The 21037-nt window shown below is 36.9% G+C and overlaps 1 protein-coding gene across 1 annotated transcript in view; it reads right to left on the minus strand.

The window, feature by feature from the left end:
• Positions 1 to 21037, minus strand: part of RpL13A (ribosomal protein L13A) — a 51723-nt gene that overhangs the window by 25041 nt on the left and 5645 nt on the right. Inside the window, exon 2 of the mRNA XM_083124720.1 lies at positions 16765 to 16895. Coding sequence (XP_082980846.1) covers positions 16765 to 16895 — 131 coding nt within the window. The remainder of the gene's footprint in view (positions 1 to 16764; positions 16896 to 21037) is intronic.

Genomic DNA, 21037 nt, shown 5'->3' on the forward strand with positions numbered 1-21037 from the left:
ACAAGTACGACACAACGGAGGGTCCAGCCCTTGCAGTAGGTGACCATGCGTGAGACGGCTGTGTCCTATACGCAGGCGGGTAAGAATAACGTCTTCTCGCCGAGAGGGACGAGACGAGGAACGCCAAACACCTATGGTGGGCTTAACAGCGTGAAGCTTGTTCCCCGTTTCCACATCCCACTCGGTCTGCCAAGTGTCAAGAAGGCGAGAACGGAACACATTCTGCAGGTCGCTAGCTGGCAAAAGGTGGACGAGAACGTCGCCATCTGCATCAGCAGACTTGGCGGCAGCATCAGCTGCTTCGTTCCCCTGGATGCCCACGTGGCTAGGGACCCAACAGAAGTGTACATCTGTGCTGGCAGATAAGGACACAAGCCGTCTGAATATGCAAAAGATGTGTCCAGACATCAGTGCACATTCCTAAACATAACTTCGCAGCAATTACCATTTTTCACGGTTTTGGCGTTTGCGAAAAATCAATGTCCCTACTAATTGGAATTACTTTCTGGCCACCCCTCGTATAAATCAGTAGATGGAAAGTGAAAATTTAGCAGGGCTGGCAGAGAAAAGAAAAGTCAATTCTTGAAGAAAGTGATTTGCTTTTATGATTGAATGATTCGAGTAAATATGATATTAAAATATTTACGTATTTATTATTATTATTTTATTTCATAATATTGGACATTAACCTTACTCAGTGAGAGATTAATGACCATCTCTCACGAGTTTAAACAGACAGGACAGAGAGTGGTGTTAATTTCATTGTAATTCTAGTGTTGCAGTAAATTTGAGGTTTGGAACATGCACTTGCCAATTTTTATAACTTTCACCAATGCAGATTTATGTTTCACTTTTTCGTGATAGTATTCAATATATATCCCGTTTTGTTGGATTCTTCTTAATATCTAAGAATAGTGCAATGTCATTGTAAACATATGTTAACTTGTGCGGAACCAGTAATACGTCAGGATGATGAAAGAAAACCTTCGTAAGCACTCCTACATTAAATAAGGTGAAGTGAGCCAGAAGAGTAATAAAATTCCAGCAGCGTATTTGCAGTCTAAAGCTCTCCTTGTTTATGCATGCGATTTTTGTTGGATGTTGCAGTCCATGCAATTTCTGTCGCATGTTGTAGTGAGATACTTTGTCGGATGGCGATATTCAACAAAAATCGTATGTATCAATGGAACCTATTTGTTTCCATGTTCCTTCAGTTTGCCCAACAAAATGCCTTACTAAGACGTTCGACAACGATCGGACGGCTCACCTGCTCTTATCCCCTCCATCTGTTGACAAGTCCCCTTACTACTCCCATACAGGACAAGAAAAAATGATAATTCAATGCATTTTCCACGTAATATTTAGAGGCAACCATATGGTATCATCAGAGTAAGGTCGTACTCGCCCGATGATACCATATGGTATCATGGTGCTGATTACGAAATGAATGTGCTTTTTGGACCTTCACACTCTTATGTTTGAGTGGAAACTCTTGACACAGGTCTGGAGCAAGCCTGGGAAATTCATATTGATGACTAACCTCACCCCCCCCCCCCCTCTGCAACATATCCATGCCACATTTCCGAACAGAGTTTCAGATATTGGCTCATTATTCAATTTGTATGGCACCCAGGAGAATGAAACATGTTTCATTCTCTTTGGAAACGTCCATCCTTTGAAGAGAATTCTTAGGTTTGCGCCTTCTCCCTAAAATAGCGGGAGAAGAGGAGGCAAACCAGATTTTTATGTTTTTTTCCATTGAAATTTGGTAGTCACGCCCCCAAACCCCCCTTCCTCAGTTCGGCGTTCTGAATTGTACACGGTTGCATGCTCTGATGTTTTAGCTGCAAAACAAAACTTATCCGAAGTAGATTGCTCCCATAGTGCCCGAGTTATAACAATACCTCCAAAAAAGCAAATTACGTATTTTTCGTAAAACAAAATCAAAAAAATATCACATTTTGGCTTATTATTCAACTTGTATGGTACCCAAGAACATGAAACATGTTTCATTCTCTTGAGAAATGTCCATTCTTTGAACAGAATACTAATGTTCGCGCCTTCTCCCCAAAATAGCGAGAGAAGAGGGTGCAAACTCCAGATTTTTATGTTTTTCCATTGAAATTCGGCGGACGTGTCTCCCCCCCACCACCAAGCCCCCCTTCCTCGGTCCGGTGTTCTGAATTGTATACGGTTGCATGCGCTGATGGTTTAGCTGCAAGACAAAAGTTATCCGAAGTAGATTGCTCCCATAGTGCCCGAGTTATAACAATTTTCCTCCAACTAGTGTTCGAATTTAAAATTCCCGCCGAGAAGCCCGGCCAAGAGAAATTTCTCTCTCTCTCTCTCCTTCTGCAATCACTGGTTTCTGGCGCCGTGGTTGTGTTGCGCATAAAAGGGGCCTAAAAGTTGAGGCCGAAACTTACGAACGAGATTTCCTGTTCCTGTGCAGAGTTCCATAACAATATCTTTAAATAATTAATTTTTTTAAAAAAAGTCAATGAAGACGAAATTCCCTGACATTTCCCTGACTTTTTTTGACACCTCAAATTACCTGACTTTTCCCGGTTTTCCAGGTTTTCCAGGTCTGTCGCCACCCTGATTTAGTATCTACACATGCAAGCCTTTTCTATATCTAGTAGTATCACTGTATATTGGTACAGAACTTTGAAAAATAAATTACACATGCAGAGATACAAAATTACAAATATAAGCAAACATGACAGGCAACACACACAGCAAAACATGGCTAATACTAAAAAACTAATTTGCATGAATAAACACATACAGTTTGCATGGAAAGATTAACATTTACACATTTGCTCCTGAGCCATGCCGTACATTGATGCTTTTAAAGGAAATATTTGTTACACCCTTTCTAGTGTTGAAGCATATTAATATTTAGGAATTTATCGAAAGCAATGAGATTTGAACACAGCAGATGTGATTGGCCGATAATGAAAATTATTATTACTACTATTCTAAATTAAGACATATTTAGTTGAATAAAATAATTATTTTTATGAATGAATCCTTTAAATCTCATGATGAAAACATACGAGAGTCCATTAAAAAGCATGTGAGTACATGAACACCATATTTTCTTTCAAGCCAATTTCTAGCCTATGCTTTTCTTTTAATCTTAACAATTGTAAGGATATAGTAGCAGTTACTATTAAACATGAGTAAAATTTCCTACAGCATGAAATTGAATACTGGAATGTGCTTATTATTGTAATTTTGATGTCACCGACTTCCGTGTAAAACTCCCATAAAAAAAGTATACATAGCGAGCCAGTATGTTTCTATCCACAGATATAAACGACAGATCAAGGATGGATTGACCCAGCCTGCAGCTGGACTGTGGTTATGTATTTTAATTTTAACTCTTTTACTGTGTTGATTTCGAATCTTCTTGTTGATGCTGGTGTCGCCTCTTAGGGAAAAGCATTACCAAAACCATGCTGCCATCTAGTTTCTGTCATTTGAAATATTCTCGAAGGAAATAACTTGTTTTGGTTCTCAACAAATGAAAAATGTACACCGCTGTGTGTACATAACAACAATGGAAACAAGGATCAGTGACTGCTCAGCGGCATACCCAAGATTTGTGAGAGGGACAGAGAGTACATATACAGCCCTCATTTTCTTATCTTTCTTGCTCCTAATATATATATTTTTTTTGGGGGGGGGGGAGGAATAATGAACCAAATGGAAGGGTTATGAGCCCTACCAATCCCCTCCCCTGTTCCCCACCCCCTCAGGCATGCCACTATATCCATTTCAATAAATGAAAATGTACCACCAGCGGTAACTCCCAGCTATGGCCAATTTCAAATACTCTAAGACTTCATGTTAGTCTAGTACATTAGAATATTTTTTTTACTAATTTATGTAATTCTGTTAAAAAGTTTATAACATTTAGTATCTACACATGCAAGCCTTTTCTATATCTAGTAGTATCACTGTATATTGGTACAGAACTTTGAAAAATAAATTACACATGCAGAGATACAAAATTACAAATATAAGCAAACATGACAGGCAACACACACAGCAAAACATGGCTAATACTATTTTTGCTCAAATGTTCTCATGAAAGTAGTATTCACAGATTTGAAACAAAAGATACTTGACAATTTATGATATCATCTTTGACCAGAATGATATTGAATGTTGCAATGTGTTTACATGCTGTAGCCAGGCTCTAGTGTGGAGTGCCTAGCTTGAAAAGCTACAATACCAGGGGTGTGGGGTTTGAATCCTGGCCTGGGTGTTCTTTGAATATCCCCTCTTCAATTTCACCCTACCACCACTCATCCACTTTAGTGCGATTAGCCAAAGTGACAAAAAATGGAATGTTAAAGAACAAAAATCATTAAATACTACATATCATTTTCATGTCACTGACTTTCGTGTAAAACTCCCATAAAAAGAGTTTACATAGCGAGTAAGTGTGTTTCTCTCCACAGAAGGAAACGACAGATCAGGGATGGACAAACCAGTCTGTAGCTAATCTGTGGGTATATAACATATGATGTGGCCAATTTTATTTCTCAAGCACAAGAACTAAAGTAGACTTCCAAACTATGACTGTTTGACGAAGCAGTTAAAAGTTTATTACATTTAGTTTCTACACATGCTAGCCTTTTCTATATCTAGTAGTATCACTGTATTTTGTTACAGAACTTTCAAAAATAAACTACACATGCAGACACACAACATTACAAATATAAGCAAACATGGCAGACAAGACACAAAAAAAAAAAAATATGGCTAATACTATTTTTGCACAAATGTTCTCATGAAAGTAGTACAGTACTTACAAATTTGAAAGAAAGAAAATAAAACCTTGATTTATGATTTGGCATCTTTGAACAGAATGACATTGAATATTGCAATGTGTTTACATACTGTAGCCTAGCTCTAGTGTGGAGTGTCTAGCCTGAATCGCTACAATACCAGGGATCTGGGGTTTGTATCCCAGCCTGGGCATGGGTGTTCTTTGAGTATCACCACTCATCCTCATTGGTGCAATTAGCCAAAGTGACAAAAAATGGAATGTTGAAGAACAAAAATCATTAAATACTACATCATTTTCATGTTACTGACTTTCGTGGAAAACTCCCATAAAGAGAGTTTACATAGCGATTAAGTGTGTTTCTCTCCACAGAAGGAAACGACAGATCAGGGATGGACAAACCAGGCTGTAGCTAAACTGTGGGTATATAACATAAGATGTGGCCAAGTTTATTTTCCAAGCACAAGAAACAGGGTGCATAAAAATCATGATTTTTATTTATAAAAAATAATTTTTGATCAAAATTGGAGTATTTCTTTTGCAAGGTTTTGGCACCACACATATAGATACTTTGTTTTTTTTCTTCTTTTTAAAGAAAGGCTTTCTGATAGAAGGCCCTGTATAATATTTGAACTGTTTAATTAAACCAAACAATTAATATATGTAAATATACATTTTTCTGTTTCTGTACATAACAACAATGGAAACAAGGATCAGTGACTGCTCAGCGGCATACCCAAGATTTGTGAGAGGGACAGAGAGTACATATACAGCCCTCATTTTCTTATCTTTCTTGCTCCTAATATATATTTTTTTTGGGGGGGGGGGGAATAATGAACCAAATGGAAAAGTTATGAGCCCTCCCCTGTCCCCCCCCCCCCAGGCATGCCACTGTATCCAATTCAATAAATCAAAATGTACCACCAGTGGTAACTCCCAGCTATGGTCCATTTCAAATACTCGAAGACTTCATATTAGCTAGTACCTTAGAATGATTTTTTTTTACAAATTTATGTAATTCTGAATATCTCCCTTAAAAAATACGCAGTAAAAGCAATATCAGAATGGCAAAATCACGCAGATTTAAATCGAGAGAAATTTCAGTGTGTTTACAGTTTTCATATAAGTTTCCTTTCCAATTAGCATCATCCCATCAGTACATCTATTTCATTTCCTTTCTTAGACCCTAATAAACAGTATTCAATGAAAACGAGAGTAATGTACAATCAACAGCAAATGAATTAGGAGAAAAAAGATTTTCTCGACGAAAAATGAGTTGGCAATGCTGCGAACACCGAGGCATTTGTGATAAGACGCTTGAGGAGCCTCAAGCAAAGTTTTCTCAACGCACAACTTCAGTACCGAAGGTCATGTCGATTGGCAACTTTCGGGAGCATGTTGTCTGTCTACCTCTACACAGTTCTCCCCAAATGCCTGTTTGAAAATGATCTGGTGTTCACTTTTTTTTGCCAACGTAGTTCTGACATTGCAGTAATGTTACAATATATTTTTTCTTATTTTGCTTTGTTTTTACCATGATACATTTATAATTTGTCGCAACTATGAGGATGGATGATAATTACATTAAATTGATAAGGAAACACTGCAGAGATATAACTCCATGCTGAGACCAGGCCTCGAACTCGGAAGCAAGAGCGGGGAAGTTTAGTCACATCGTTCTAACTCTCGGCCACGAGTTAGCTTATAATTATTTGTAATTGCCAAGGAGTATTTCATCGTATATTCATACCTAATATCTGTTTCTGAACACTTAATTTATGAGTGGTATTAGATCCAAAATGTGTTTGTCGGGGAGAATCCGCTTTTTGTTTGACGGGGCGTTTGGGGAGGCACATCTCGTTCATATCCGAGAAACAATTAGAGTAAAAATTGACATGTGTGAAAGTTTGAGAAATGTGTGAATGACGGGGGATACTACCGAAAAGGTGTATTCCTTTTTTAAAATAATACCGGTCTGGGCATTGTTTTTTGTGTGCTTTTATCATATCATGACTCATCCTCATCGTCGTGATTCTTTAACCAGATGTGGTCACCCTCGTGAGGGCAGACCTCACCCTCACCCTCCGGAAGACTTGTGAGGGTGAGGGCGGTGGAGGGTGAGGGCTACTGCGATCTCGGAGGGTGAGGGAGTTTGATTCCAAATGAACACCTCTGCTTTCAACACGTCTAGTATTCGCATATTCTGCAACAATGCAACTTGCGATCAGTAACTAACCGTCACAAATTTTGACTAAGTAATTTTTTCAATCCACGTTTTGCATAGAAAAGCTAATCGGGACTTGACATACGTTGTAAAGTGAGATCCGAAACACTATGTGCTTCCACCGGGTATGGAACGCCGGACCGAAAAAAGTAAAAAAAAAAAAAAAAACGTGGATATACAGCCCTGGAATGGCCTTGGCCTATCTCCCGACTGCCAGTCTCCCTCCCACAATGAAAGAAGTAAATAGATGAATGAATAGTTCAAAATTGAAATTATATACACAAGTATTGCTTTCAGTTATCTTCACATGCTCTAGAGCAAATTATGGATCTGCATTACAGGGAAGATTCACGAAGACCTACACTCATTTGATATGCAATGATCGAGATGGAAATTTCTGTGAGGTGGATGCTGGATCGATCCTTGAAAACAGGTCGGGGGGAGGGGATGTTTAGTGTATTGTTTCGCATAATTTGTAGGTAATCACAAGAGATCTGAGATACAAAAGTAAGTAAGTAATCTCCATAGGTATAAAATACAAATCTATCATATTCAAATTTTACGATATCACGTGTATCATCAGAAAACCAAACATACCAAATTTTGGAAAGTAGGAGCTAGTAAGTGAAATATATTTCAAGTTGATGATTTATATTTGATAGAAATTCTATTAAGATGTCAAACCTGAAGCCTATAGTCAAGTTGTATGATGAAAGGATAGAGGATAAGCTTCAATCAAACTTAGTATATGCTCACAAACAAAAATGGCGACTGAGTGACCTAGAGCAACACAAAGCAAAGAAAGCACTCGATAATTGGAAGAAACAATAAGTTACCAGGGTGAAAAAAATGTATTTGCTTTTGCAAACTCGACTTTAGTTTGCCTGTTCTAAACTGAAATGCCATATTTTGAGACCATTGTGTCACATGCTAAATTAATACAGCCTTGTAAAAATCAGAGTTCAAAATGTTTCAAAGAAAATAAATATATCGTCTCTAGGGAAAACAGAAAGAAAGAAAGGACACACTCATTCAAACAAACATAAAATAAACTTGATTTTCAATGTTTCAAATAATGTTGACGTGTGTTCAGTAATGAGTCCACCAGCCATTGTTGTCGATTACCTCACGTAATCTTCTGGGCATAGATTCAACAAGTCTATGACAAATACGTGGCCTGTTCTGTATAGTTCTCCATACGTCATACACATGGCCACTTAATTGTTCTCTTGTTCTTTCATAGCCAGGTTCGCATTCTCTCACCATAATGGACCATACGTTTTCAATTGGATTGAGGTCTGGTGATTTTGCTGGCCATTCGAATGGCTAAATGTCAGGGTGATGTGCAAGCCATTGCTTCGTTCTTTTGGACGTATCGATACTGCAATTATCATGAACGAAGTTGATGATGGGCATTTCCTCCCAAGGATAAATAACGCGAACTGTCGGTAGCATATGTTCTTCAAGCACTTTAATATATTCTTCGGAATCCATCCTCGAGGATATTTCTACGATATCTCCTGCACCAACTGCACTGATCCACGCCCAAAATGCCACTGAAATTCTTCCACTTCTTCGATTGCTACGAACGTATCCTGGATCATAACGAGTTCTGTCCAGTCGCCACAAATTAATTTGACCATCTTCATCCGAACAAAACACTTTCTTGTCAGTCCAAATTACTGTTTCCCAAAAGACATTTGTCATGGGTAGATATTGTAAAGCGAACCCAAGACGAGCATTTACGTGTTGCGCTGTGAGTTGCACTTTCTTCGCTGGTGTTCTGTGCCGTATCCCCGCAGCTTGTAGACGCCTTCGTATTGTATCACTTGAACACTGCAGTTGTAAATGTCTGGCAACAATACTGGCTGGAGAAAATGGATGATTTGCAATGTGTTCCACAATAGCAGCATCTTGCTCTCCCGATGTCACTCTGCGGCGCCCTGTTTTCCTTCTTGTTTTCAGGCCCTCTTCTCCTTCATGTTGAAAATGCTCTATCCAATGACGAACAACATTTTCATGCCTTCCAATGGCTATTGCGATATCGGAAATTGTGCGGCCACGAGTAGCTTCAGACGTGTATGGCATTTTGACTCCGTAGCTCCAATGAACGATTGCTCGTCCTGACCAGGTTTCCGACTACCACATTGCAAGTCATTCACTTGGTCTTCAATTAAGGGTTGCTAACTCTATTTTCAAAAAAATATCGTTGATATGCATGGAAAATATCAGGGATGGTCACGACATTACGATCCAACGATTCAAAAATGGAATTTTTCATATCTTGCGAAAGTTAAGGTAAACTAATGCTACTGAATTTCTACTTACGAAATTTCATCGCCGATTCTTCATACGAAGTGAAATGTGTATTTGTTTCGGAAAACTTACAGGTGTAAATTATCTTCCCAGTAGAGTAATCAGAGTGCTAGGCACGATAATTGTAATTATTATTGTTTATACTGTATAACCAATAGCATAGTTACGTAAGTTTCAATAAATGATGGAACCCATTATCACCTTACCAATAATCATAACTAATATTAACACTCGAATCTAAGTCAATCGAATATACAGCTTGGCGAGGGGGGCGGAAATGACAATTTTTCTATCCCATGAATAAGCTATAGCGTCCCTGGGCTAGTGTGCTGCATAATTTCTACATTTAATTTGAGAAATCATTTTAAAAGATCTATATTTTTGTTCCTCAGGTCCCAGGAGCTTAACAAAAATATCCTTAACTAGTAAATGTTAACAAACCTGAATCTTTTGGGGCCAAGTGTCCCTCTTTCAGATGACAGAATTTGAACCCTAAAATAATAATTCCGAATTTACGAATAGTAGAGTGTTGAATGGCAGTGGGTAATTAGAGGTGCTGTGCGTATTATTGCTTTACGAATTCATTTTCGTTCTGAAGAAAGTTGCCATTCCGATACCGACAGAATATTTCGAAAAGTCCTTAATCATTCTGAGTCTGAGTTTTATGCACAAATAGGCAAACCGGGACGAGATCTACAGTTTAAACTAGAATCCGAATAACTATGTGCCTCCACCGGGCATCGAACCGAGAACTCTTTGATTACAATGCGGCGACGATTTCCTTGCGCCATCGTGGAGGCTCTCTTAATCAGTGGCATATGCATAAATTAGTATAAATTAATTTAAAGTATATTTCTCATACTACATAGAATTCATTGTCACCACAGTCGGGGAAAATAGTTTTAGAGAAAATTGAAAATAGAGGAATATCTATCGCTCTTTTCGTTTTACTATTTCTTATAAAATCAGAAGCATTTCACATCACTGTCACAATCTAGAGCCGCTATTGAATGCAGAAACAGCAATACTTCAAACTTTGAAATCGACACCGAGGGTGATATTTTTGGTATTTCACGTCACTGTTCTACCAGTCTCGGATAATCGAAATGATGAAGGTTGAAGATGTGATGGATGGAAGTGGGATGCAATGACACATCCTCACCTTACTTCGAAGCGCGTGCGCTAACCAATTAGCCACGGGGTTGGCTTTTTGTGTTTATCAGTTCACCAAATTAATTTATTCGTCATTCAAGATCCAGAGGTAGAAAAGCAACGTAAAATAACGGAAACAGAAAAAATACCATTCACGTATCATCACCCAACAATTTCATGCTGACCAAATCTACACACGAACCTCTTTTGGCATTCGTTTTGCAGAATGGCCTTGGGGATTAAACATCGCCCATTTACTGGTTCAGCTCGAGACAATCCAGGTGACCATGTTATCGAAGCTTATCTTCAATCCTTCACACAACTTCGCTATTTGCTTCTTACAGGTTTGACATCTTAACAGAACTTCTATCGAACGTCGCTCATAGAGTATATTTTACTATCAGCTCTTAATTAACCTTCTAATTTTCACATATATTTTTTATTTTTATTTAGCGTCGCTTTTCTCCACTTTTGGGCAATCGCGACGACGAAGATGAGTGAAGATAAAATAAATAGAACATTCAGAAACAACACCAATGCCCAGACCGGTATTCGAACCTAGGATCCCTGACGTAAAATCGTCTAGTGCTACCACTCAGTCAATTTTCACATAGAAACTTACACTTACATACCTCTTCCTTACATAATGTGTTTTGTTTTACCTGCTGCACTTCTCTTATGGTGAATTCTAACCCCTCATTTCAGGTTTATCTCATGTTTATAGCTATTGCTTCGTAGTGAATGATAATCCTATTACGCCATGTGAATCTTACTCCAACAAAAATCCTGATAGAGGATGGAAACGTTACGTGTGTAATGTTGTTAAAAGTCTGCTTTGGTTAGCTTTTTTAGTGTATTCAATGAACATTGCATTTTCATTTCGTGTTGAGGCATATTTTGGCCACCTAGATTTTGCATTTAAAATATGTAGGTCCAGTATATATTAGTCATTGTGAATTCGAGTCAATTAAAATATTTTGCGTTGTTGCGAGATTATCTATGAGGCATAATGAATAAGTAGAGAAAATGCAACTTGTATATCAAAATTGCTATGTCCAACTGATCTCCGAAAGTATTATTTAGCACGTCACATTTCAAGTATAGTCCATGATTGTATCTAATATATGAACGAGATGTGTCCCTCCTCTCAAACAATACGTGGCTTGTCCCCACCGAACGAAGTGTGTCACTTATAAATTAAGTGTCCGAAAGCAGGTATTAGGCATGAACAGAACAAAATATACTCCTGAGCAATTACAAATTTTATACTCCAGTTCATGACCGGAAGTTATTGACGGTCTCCCCACCTTATCCACTTTAGGTTCCGGGTTCGAGTCCTGGTCTGGCAATCTCTTTTTTAAGTGTCTCTTCATCAATTTAATCTCATTATCATCCATCTTCATAGTTTCGATTAATTGTAAAGGTGACATAAAAGCAAAGCAAAATAAGAACAAATACAAATAATTGTAAAATGACTACAACGTCAGAACTACATTTGAAAAATAAAATGCGAGCAGAAGGCATTTGGGGAGAATTGTGCAGACAGACAGCATGCTCCCGAAAGTTACCAATCCACGTGTAGCATGACCTTCGATACTGGAGTTGTGCTTTTCAGGAAAGTTTGCTTGACGCTCCTCAAGCGTCTTATCAAGATTGCCTCGGTGTTCGCAGCATTGCCAACTCATTTTTCGTCGAGAAAATCTTTTTTCTCCTAATTCATTTGCCGTTGATTGTACTTTCACCAAAAGTGATATTGATATCTACACAATTATTGTCTACATTAATGTATCAATTATTTCTTCAACCTTTTTTAAATGAATCCACCTCCACAAGAAACAAAGTAGATTTCCAAAATTTGACCGTTTGATGACACTGTTAAAAAGTTTATTACATTTAGTATCTACACATGCAAGCCTTTTCTATATCTAGTAGTATCACTGTATATTGTTTCAGAACTTTGAAAAATAAGTTACACATGCAGAGACAAAATTACAAATATAAGCAAACATGACAGGCAACACACACACCAAAACATGGCTAATTCCAGGGCTCGAAAAATTCCAGTCGCCAGGGCGACTAAAAATTTCAGCCTGGCGACTGATCTTTTGCTCTAATATGTACAAAAATTTTGATGATTCCAAGTTGAAATTGCAGTACAGCGTAAGTTGAAATTGCAGTACAGCGTAAGTTAGCAATTTTTTTTATCAACGTTGTGTAACAATTTCTTACTCTTTGTCCCCCATTTCCTGATTTCTCAAATGATTTAGCAATGTTTTGAATACCGTGATGCTCAGCTTCTCATACAGAATGTTTCATCAAAAGTCGCACAACCCAAACTTTGAAAATGTAAGAGATATTTTACATTGCATAAAATTATCAGTTTACGCATACAAAATGTTAGATAAATTAATAACTGGCGGAAGGCAGGGTTAAATTTTTCCACAAATGAACTTTTGAGTGAGAAAAATATCTATGAAATTATCAAAGGGTGATAATTAGATGTCTGATAACATGCCAATCTATCATTTACGACCAATATTGGTCATGAGCAATATTTGATGGGATTTTTGACTGACGATTTTATGGTTCGAGTGAAAAAGTGACATTTTTGGGACATATCTCCGTAGATGGCAACACAAGAAGGTCGAAATATTGTCAACAGACGCATGCAACATATGCCTAAGTATTGGCGATACATTTCCACGAAAAATCAAAATTTTGTGCCGAAATTGAACTCTTGAGAGAATTCTAGACTGCCCCTGGTTATCCTGAATTCTCTTAGCTCACTTTCGCCGCTACTGTGCATGTTTTTTTTAAATTGATTCAGCATGGTGTATACATTGGAGCAGCGTGTGCGCTTTGCTGAAGAGTATTTTACTACTTATTCTTACACTCAGGTGCAAGAAGTTTTCAAAGAAAAATGCCCTGCTTCTGCTGTACCTCACAAAGCAACTGTTTTACGACAAGTCAAACACCAACAAATTGTTAAGAGTTGGTATTTATTGTTGAAAATCAAATCTTATGTTCTCTTCAAATTAACAATGTTTTATCAAATAATGTAATTGCTTTCATTTGGATAAATGCTAAAATAAATTTATTAACCCAGTGATAGCCTACATGATCAGTTTAGTGCAGAAAACCAGGTGTAAATATCTCTTACGTTTTCATGATATACATTTTGAAAGTTTGGGTTGCGTGACTTTTGAAACACACTGTAGTATGCACAATTGCTAGTAGGTTGTTTCCTGGCACCTGATTTTCACAGTTGGCACCTTGCTTTGAACAAAATTTTTCGAGCACTAGCTAATACTATTTTTGCTCAAATGTTCTCATGAAAGTAGTATTTACAGATTTGAAGGAAAAGAAAGTTAACAATTTATGATGTCATCTTTGACCAGAATGACATTGAATGTTGCAATGTGTTTACATGCTGTAGCCAGGCTCTAGTGTGGAGTGCCTAGCTTAGAACGCTACAATACCAGGGGTGTGGGGTTTCTATCCTGGCCTGGGTGTTCTTTGAATATCCCCTCTTCAATTTCACCCTACCACCACTCATCCTCATTGGTGCAATTAGCCAAAGTGACAAAAAATGGAACATTGAAGAACAAAAATCATTAAATACTACATCATTTTCATGTTACTGACTTTCGTGTAAAACTCCCATAAAAAGAGTTTACATAGCGAGTAAGTGTGTTTCTCTCCACAGAAGGAAACGACAGATCAGGGATGGACAAACCAGTCTGTAGCTAATCTGTGGGTATATAACATATGATGTGGCCAATTTTATTTCTCAAGCACAAGAAATAAAGTAGACTTCCAAACTATGACTGTTTGACGAAGCAGTTAAAAGTTTATTACATTTAGTTTCTACACATGCTAGCCTTTTCTATATCTAGTAGTATCATTGTATATTGTTACAGAACTTTCAAAAATAAATTACACATGCAGAGAAACAAAATTACAAATATAAGCAAACATGGCAGACAACACACAAAAAAAAATATGGCTAATACTATTTTTGCACAAATGTTCTCATGAAAGTAGTACAGTATTTACAAATTTGAAAGAAAATAAAACCTTGATTTATGATTTGGCATCTTTGAACAGAATGACATTCAATATTGCAATGTGTTTACATACTGTAGCCTAGCTCTAGTGTGGAGTGTCTAGCCTGAAACGCTACAATACCAGGGATCTGGGGTTTGTATCCCAGCCTGGGCATGGGTGTTCTTTGAGTATCACCACTCATCCTCATTGGTGCAATTAGCCAATGTGACAAAAAATGGAATGTTGAAGAACAAAAATCATTAAATACTACATCATTTTCATGTTACTGACTTTCCTGTAAAACTCCCATAAAAAGAGTTTACATAGCGAGTAAGTGTGTTTCTCTCCACAGAAGGAAATGACAGATCAGGGATGGACAAACCAGGCTGTAGCTAAACTGTGGGTATATAACATAAGATGGGGGCAAGTTTATTTTTCAAGCACAAGAAATAAAGTAACTTCCAAAATATGACTGACAAAGCAGTTAAAAGTTTATTACATTTAGTTTCTACACATGCGATCCTTTGCTATATCTAGTAGTATCACTGTATATTGTTACAGAACTTTGAAAAATAAGTTACACATGCAGCAAGACAAAATTACAGATATAAGCAAATATGGCAGGCAACACAAAGGAAAACATGGCTAGTACTATTTTTGCTCAAATGTTCCCATGAAAGTAGTATTTACAGATTTGAAAGGGAAAAAAACAATTATTATTATTTTACATCTTTGAACTGTTTGAAACTGAATTTTGTAATGTGTTTTCTACAGCCTCATTTGTGGAGTGGTTAGCACATTATACTACAATACAAGAGGCTCGGGTCTTATATCCTAACCTGGACATTGGTGTTCTTTGAGCGTTCTGTCATCAATTTCATTGTATCACCACTCATTCTCAATGGTGCGATTAAAGCAACAATAACAAATATCATGTAAATAATGAAATACTACATATAATTTTCATGTCACTGACTTTTGTGTAAAACTCCAACAGCAAAGAGTATACATAGCGAGTAAGTTTGTTCCTCTCCACAGAAGGAAACGACAGATCAGGGATGGGCAAACCCAGTCTGCAGCTTATCTGTGGTTATATAACATAAGATGTGGCCAAGCTTATTATCCAAGCACAAGAAATGAAGGAGACTTCCAAAATACAGTGGAACCCCAATTTTACATTTTCCCACATTATATATTCAATCTTGATGGTCCCAACATAGCAAAATGTTGTAAAATTCTCCTAGATTTTACATTTTCCCGCATTTCAAGTTTTTTCACCTTGGTGCATCGAAAAACGTGAAATCAAGGTTCCACTTTATGCCTGTTGTGAAGTTTGGAAAGTTGTATTAAATACATTTCCTGCATATGCAATCATCAATCTAAATTTAAAATACAACTTTTGATAAGGAAATCATAGCTAGATGTAAGCAATGATTGCAAAAAAGCTGGCATGTTTGAAAGGAAAGCTTTTTACTGACCGTTATGTACAAATCTCAGTAGGCTTATAAATACTGAATAAACATACAACATATGGCATAGTAAACCTCAGCTGACCCTTGAAGCGAAATACTTCAGCTCCATTTAACCAAATTTCTGCATTTTTACAGGGAAAAAAAGCAGTATTTTATTGAAAAAAATTATACACTTTTTAAGTAACTCTACGCTGAAGTGATTTTTCTTTGACATTTTTTTTCTCATCTTCATAAGGATTAATCTAAGGAAGAGACAAAAAAAACACCCATGCTTAGGTCAAGATGAACTACCAGTGGAATGCCTTGAATTGCCTAGCATATATACTGTACACACAGGGTAGAAATAAAGGGTATGCGATTTGAAAATATTATAAGAGCAACAATACTACTTTTCTTTAGATTTCTCTCCTGAGTCAAATTTTCATCTCATAAAATATTGGAATGTCTTCAATTTTTGATGTCACTGACTTTCGGGCAAACTCCCGTAAGAAAGAGCAAGTCAGTTGTTTCTCTCCACAGAAGGAAACAACAGATCAGGGACTGACTAACCCTGTCTATAGCTGATCTGCGGTTATATCATGTAGCCACACATTTCTTTTCCACGTACAGGAAATAACCTTAGACTTCCAAAATATACCTGTCTGGTGAGGTATTCAAAAGTGCATTATTAAATTCCACTGTACAAAAATAAAATCATTATGAAGTAAATATTGAATACAAGACACGTTTAATAATAAAAAAACATTAGGTACCTCTTAAAATGTCCAGCCAAGTTGATCTGTTCACATCTCACTACTACTACTCTGTTGCCTATCAGAAGGTTTTTGGCAACAACAGATGCCAACCTGCCCAAAAGATGACCTCTGCCATCTATCACAATAGACTGGAAAAAATGAGAGAGAAGTTACTCACAGCATGATATTGTTACTACACAAAGGATTGTTATGCAGATACACATTACACCAGAACAATACCACAGAACCAAATTACTCGTGACTTTTTTTAGATTAAAAAAAATCAACAGATTATACACACATTTACTTTCGAAACTTTCATTCTTTCGGGTTGATTTACTTTATTTTATAACATCATTTCACAATAAAATAATAATTATTGACTTTTGTTTCCAATACTGTGCATGTATAAAGTGGTATTCAATGTCTCTTCTGTTGTATTTAGACTGCCATGCTAGTGGTTAATTCTTAATTGAGTTCAAACTAAAGCATCCTTAATAATTAAGTACACATGCACAGTAGGGTTCACAGTGTCGCAATCTCACAATGAAGGTCAATGGATGATGCTTGTACCTCACACAACTAATAGAGGGTTAAAAATCATTAGGAGACCATGGCCCAAGTGCTCCCCCTCCAAAAAATGCATTGATCTCCGAATTGAGAAACCACATATATCCAAGAATTGCAAGGATGGCTTCCAAGGACATCAAGCATCCCCACGAGGTCACAACATCCACCCCAGAAATGACAGCCATGGTATAAAGAGAAAAATCAAAAGACACGTTGCTCTAAGTATTTTCAATGGGTCTGCAAGTACCATTGCATGTAGGATATAAATCTGTTATTATAACTATGTAAACTTAAAATTTCAAAAACTATGACTTTTTTTAACCAAAAAGTTGACAAGTAAAAATTTGATTACCTTGGTATAATTAGCAAGGTAAAACTAGTAGTCTTGGCAAAACAGTGCCTGGCTAGATTGGTTTAAGAAAATCACAAGAGAACTTGAATTGTACCCTATGTTCAAGTATTGCCCCAAGTTCCAATGTTCAATTCTGATTTCACTTCTGTATACTCTTAAATAAGGTAACGGTTTAGATTTTTTTCAAATTCTCCTAGCAGGAAGATTAATTATCATAGAACTTTGGCAATCATTGTTATATGAAATTGAACCTTCCTGACAGTAATTAGCACTGTTTGGATTTCGAAAACTTTAGAATGCATTTAAGGACTACGTATATTCTAATCCTAAGAGAACCAAAACTGTCCTGCGTAACTACGTAAGTATATATTGAACAAAATCTTAAGAACTCCGCAGTACGTGTTAACAGAAGTAAATTGAAATCCAACCATGTTAAAATTGCATTCCTAGCATGATGAAATCGCAATAAAACCAACGGAACTTGGACCCCAAATAATCCTTGTATTACAACCAGCCATTCATTTACTGTCATCTTGCTTACTGACTGCTCCTGCCATCTAAGTTGCATGTGTGTGGTGCGAAAGGATTTCATAGGTTAGTCAAGTAAAGTTTAGGGCTCTTAGCATTATAATAATCTCCCTAAATGCATTCACCATTTCATTCTCTTTGTGCTGGTCTCGAGCACGACACCCCGTTTCGAGTCCTGTTGTTGGAAAGTGGAGATATTTGTGTAAAGTACCTAGGATAAATAGGACTACTTGGAACTCCTAACAGTGCTACTTTTTTTTCCCCCAGAAAGCTCGACATTTGCTTTCACTATCCTGCTATACTTACCTAAGGTACTTTTTGTCTTTGACGTACATAAATGACACTTTTCAGAACTCCACACACTGGTAATTACTTTGGAATGATTTTACAATACCGGACACTTCCCCAATTTAGTTCACATTTCGCATACTCAATAATTTAGGGCTCCCAATCACGAATCTGCAGTTAAAATTTGGCGCTCACGTGTGCAACTTGCAAAATAAGGGGGGGGGTCCGTGATCTCAACCGACAATGCACGATAGCTCATTATTTATCGCAAGGTTTTGAGTTTCAAATCCTTAAAGGGTCGCGTGCACCAACGCCGATTATTTCGAAGTTCAGATGAACGAGATCAATTTTAATCCACTCTAAATGAACTTGGTTTAAAGATTTGCATTGCACCACCGAAAAACGACGTTCAGGAGATTCCGTTCAACTGATCCAAGATTAATTTGTAAGTCTATACCTGATTGGCTGGCTAAAACAAATGACAATCAAGAACACCATAGAGTGATGTGATGTGTTAAAGTATCAACATGTAGGAGAAAGCTGCAAACTTCTCTGAATTTGAGAGATGTACTAATCAACCTTGTCAATATGTACAAGGATTTAGTGGAGTGCAAAAAAATAATATTAAAAAAGAACTGACAGCACAACACAAAAGGAGAAGGAGAAAGCATGGAACCTTCTTCTACGGGACTTTAATGCCTTACGAAATGCATTCGATTTTGAGAGAAAAGCATACGCTGAACCTCGCCCGCTCAATAAAGATATATTATTTTTATTTCTATTATTACTGTACTGTGGTAAGTATTTGATTTTTTCATTTCTTAATTCTTATATTGTCGTGTTGTATAAATAGCCAGTAACATGTATTTTCGTAAATTTATACAATCATATTTCCAACACCATGTAGCAATATCATAAACATTGCTCTGTTCTAATTTACCTTGACGTAATATATGACATTTATGTATGTGTTGTGTTCTGGTATAGAAAGTACAGTAATTAGAAACATTACGACTTTGCACCACAAATTATTATTATTATTTTGGCAGTTTTTAGTTTACATAGTTCTCAAATTATCAGCATTGTACATCAACTTATCTAGCGTTTTCATGCCCTCGATATCACTTTCCACTCTTTTTATATTAAAAAACAACTGCCTTCAGTCGAAGCGTCAGTATCGTGAACCAGGATCACACACCAAAACGGTCACGAATGACCGATCAGAAGACAAACTCGTTTTGATGTTACTAGATCACGATCAAGTGTTGAACCCTCTTTGTGGAATGGGATTTTCCGGTAATCCTTTTCAGATCCAAGTTTAAAATTTTTTGTGGGGCTATGCATGCATGGTTCGTGGGGCTACCCGTGCATTGTTCGAGGGGTTTAAGGCTAATTGCGACCAGGCACTGTCAAAAAAATTCAGTTTTGTAGCACTTGAGCAACAAATTCTAACCACAGAATCGTGATCAAGTGTCCTAAATCAGTGAGTATGAGAAATATGAATGAATGCCCAGTATTATTAATATTTACCCAACCGAAACTGACTAAAAAATTGCTTTACATTACTTCCTTCATTCAAAGATGGCATCTTCCTCACATGAACAACTGAACGCTCCCTACACCAACAACGTAACAAATTGCGAATGTCACTTGTTCATATGAAAAAACATGGTTTCCAATCGTTGTTTATGTCTCGAAAATTATTGTGGTAATTCACATTATTTTACAACTTCTACATGTTAATTTACAATTTCTACAATAACCACCAAATCTTAACTGCAAATACATCACCAGGACTCCATAATTACTGAATATTAGAATTATTAACGAAATTATGCCCTTTTTTTTTGTATTCTAAAATCAAAATTTTCTACACGTTATTTTGCAAGTTACACCCGTAAGCACCAAATTTTAACTACAGATTCATGATTAGGAGCCCTAAATTATTGAGTATGCTAAATATGAACAAAATTGGGGAAGTGTCATGTAAAATCATACCATTACTTTCACCAAGGTTCAAATTTATTGGAACAATCATGTTTATAATTCTGCAATACTTCATCTTTCTCCTATGAAAAAAAAAGTAATTTATCATATCCCCAAAACATATTTTACAGGAGAAAGGTCTTACCGAACTGACTTTCCGTACACTTTTCGTGGAAGTGTTTTTTCCCATCGCTTAAGGCGAAGAGGGACAATTACGCACCAGGCATGCATGCATTTATTCCAATATCGTCGGAATGAGCAATGCTACTAAAAAGATCTCCGGCAGAAATTAAGAGTATGAATTTCTCCCCATGTGGCAAGTGGAAGCAGTTTCCTAAGTTGATTATTAAGCCTTATACGATTTTTGAAAAATATGATGAATTAGTATTTACTGAATTCCATGTATTCCTTATGGGACATCAACTTCAAGTTACAGCTCATCAAATGGGAGTTTCGACTTTTCCTACTGCTATGACATAGTTCTACGTGTCCTTTTTCCGTCCATGTACTTTTCTACGTCATCGGATGTTTGATATTCCCGAGAGAACGAATAAAATAATGGTCCCA

The sequence above is a fragment of the Lepisma saccharinum genome, chromosome 6 (genome assembly GCF_977018435.1).
Source record: "Lepisma saccharinum chromosome 6, izLepSacc3.1, whole genome shotgun sequence".
NCBI classification, from domain to species: domain Eukaryota; kingdom Metazoa; phylum Arthropoda; class Insecta; order Zygentoma; family Lepismatidae; genus Lepisma; species Lepisma saccharinum.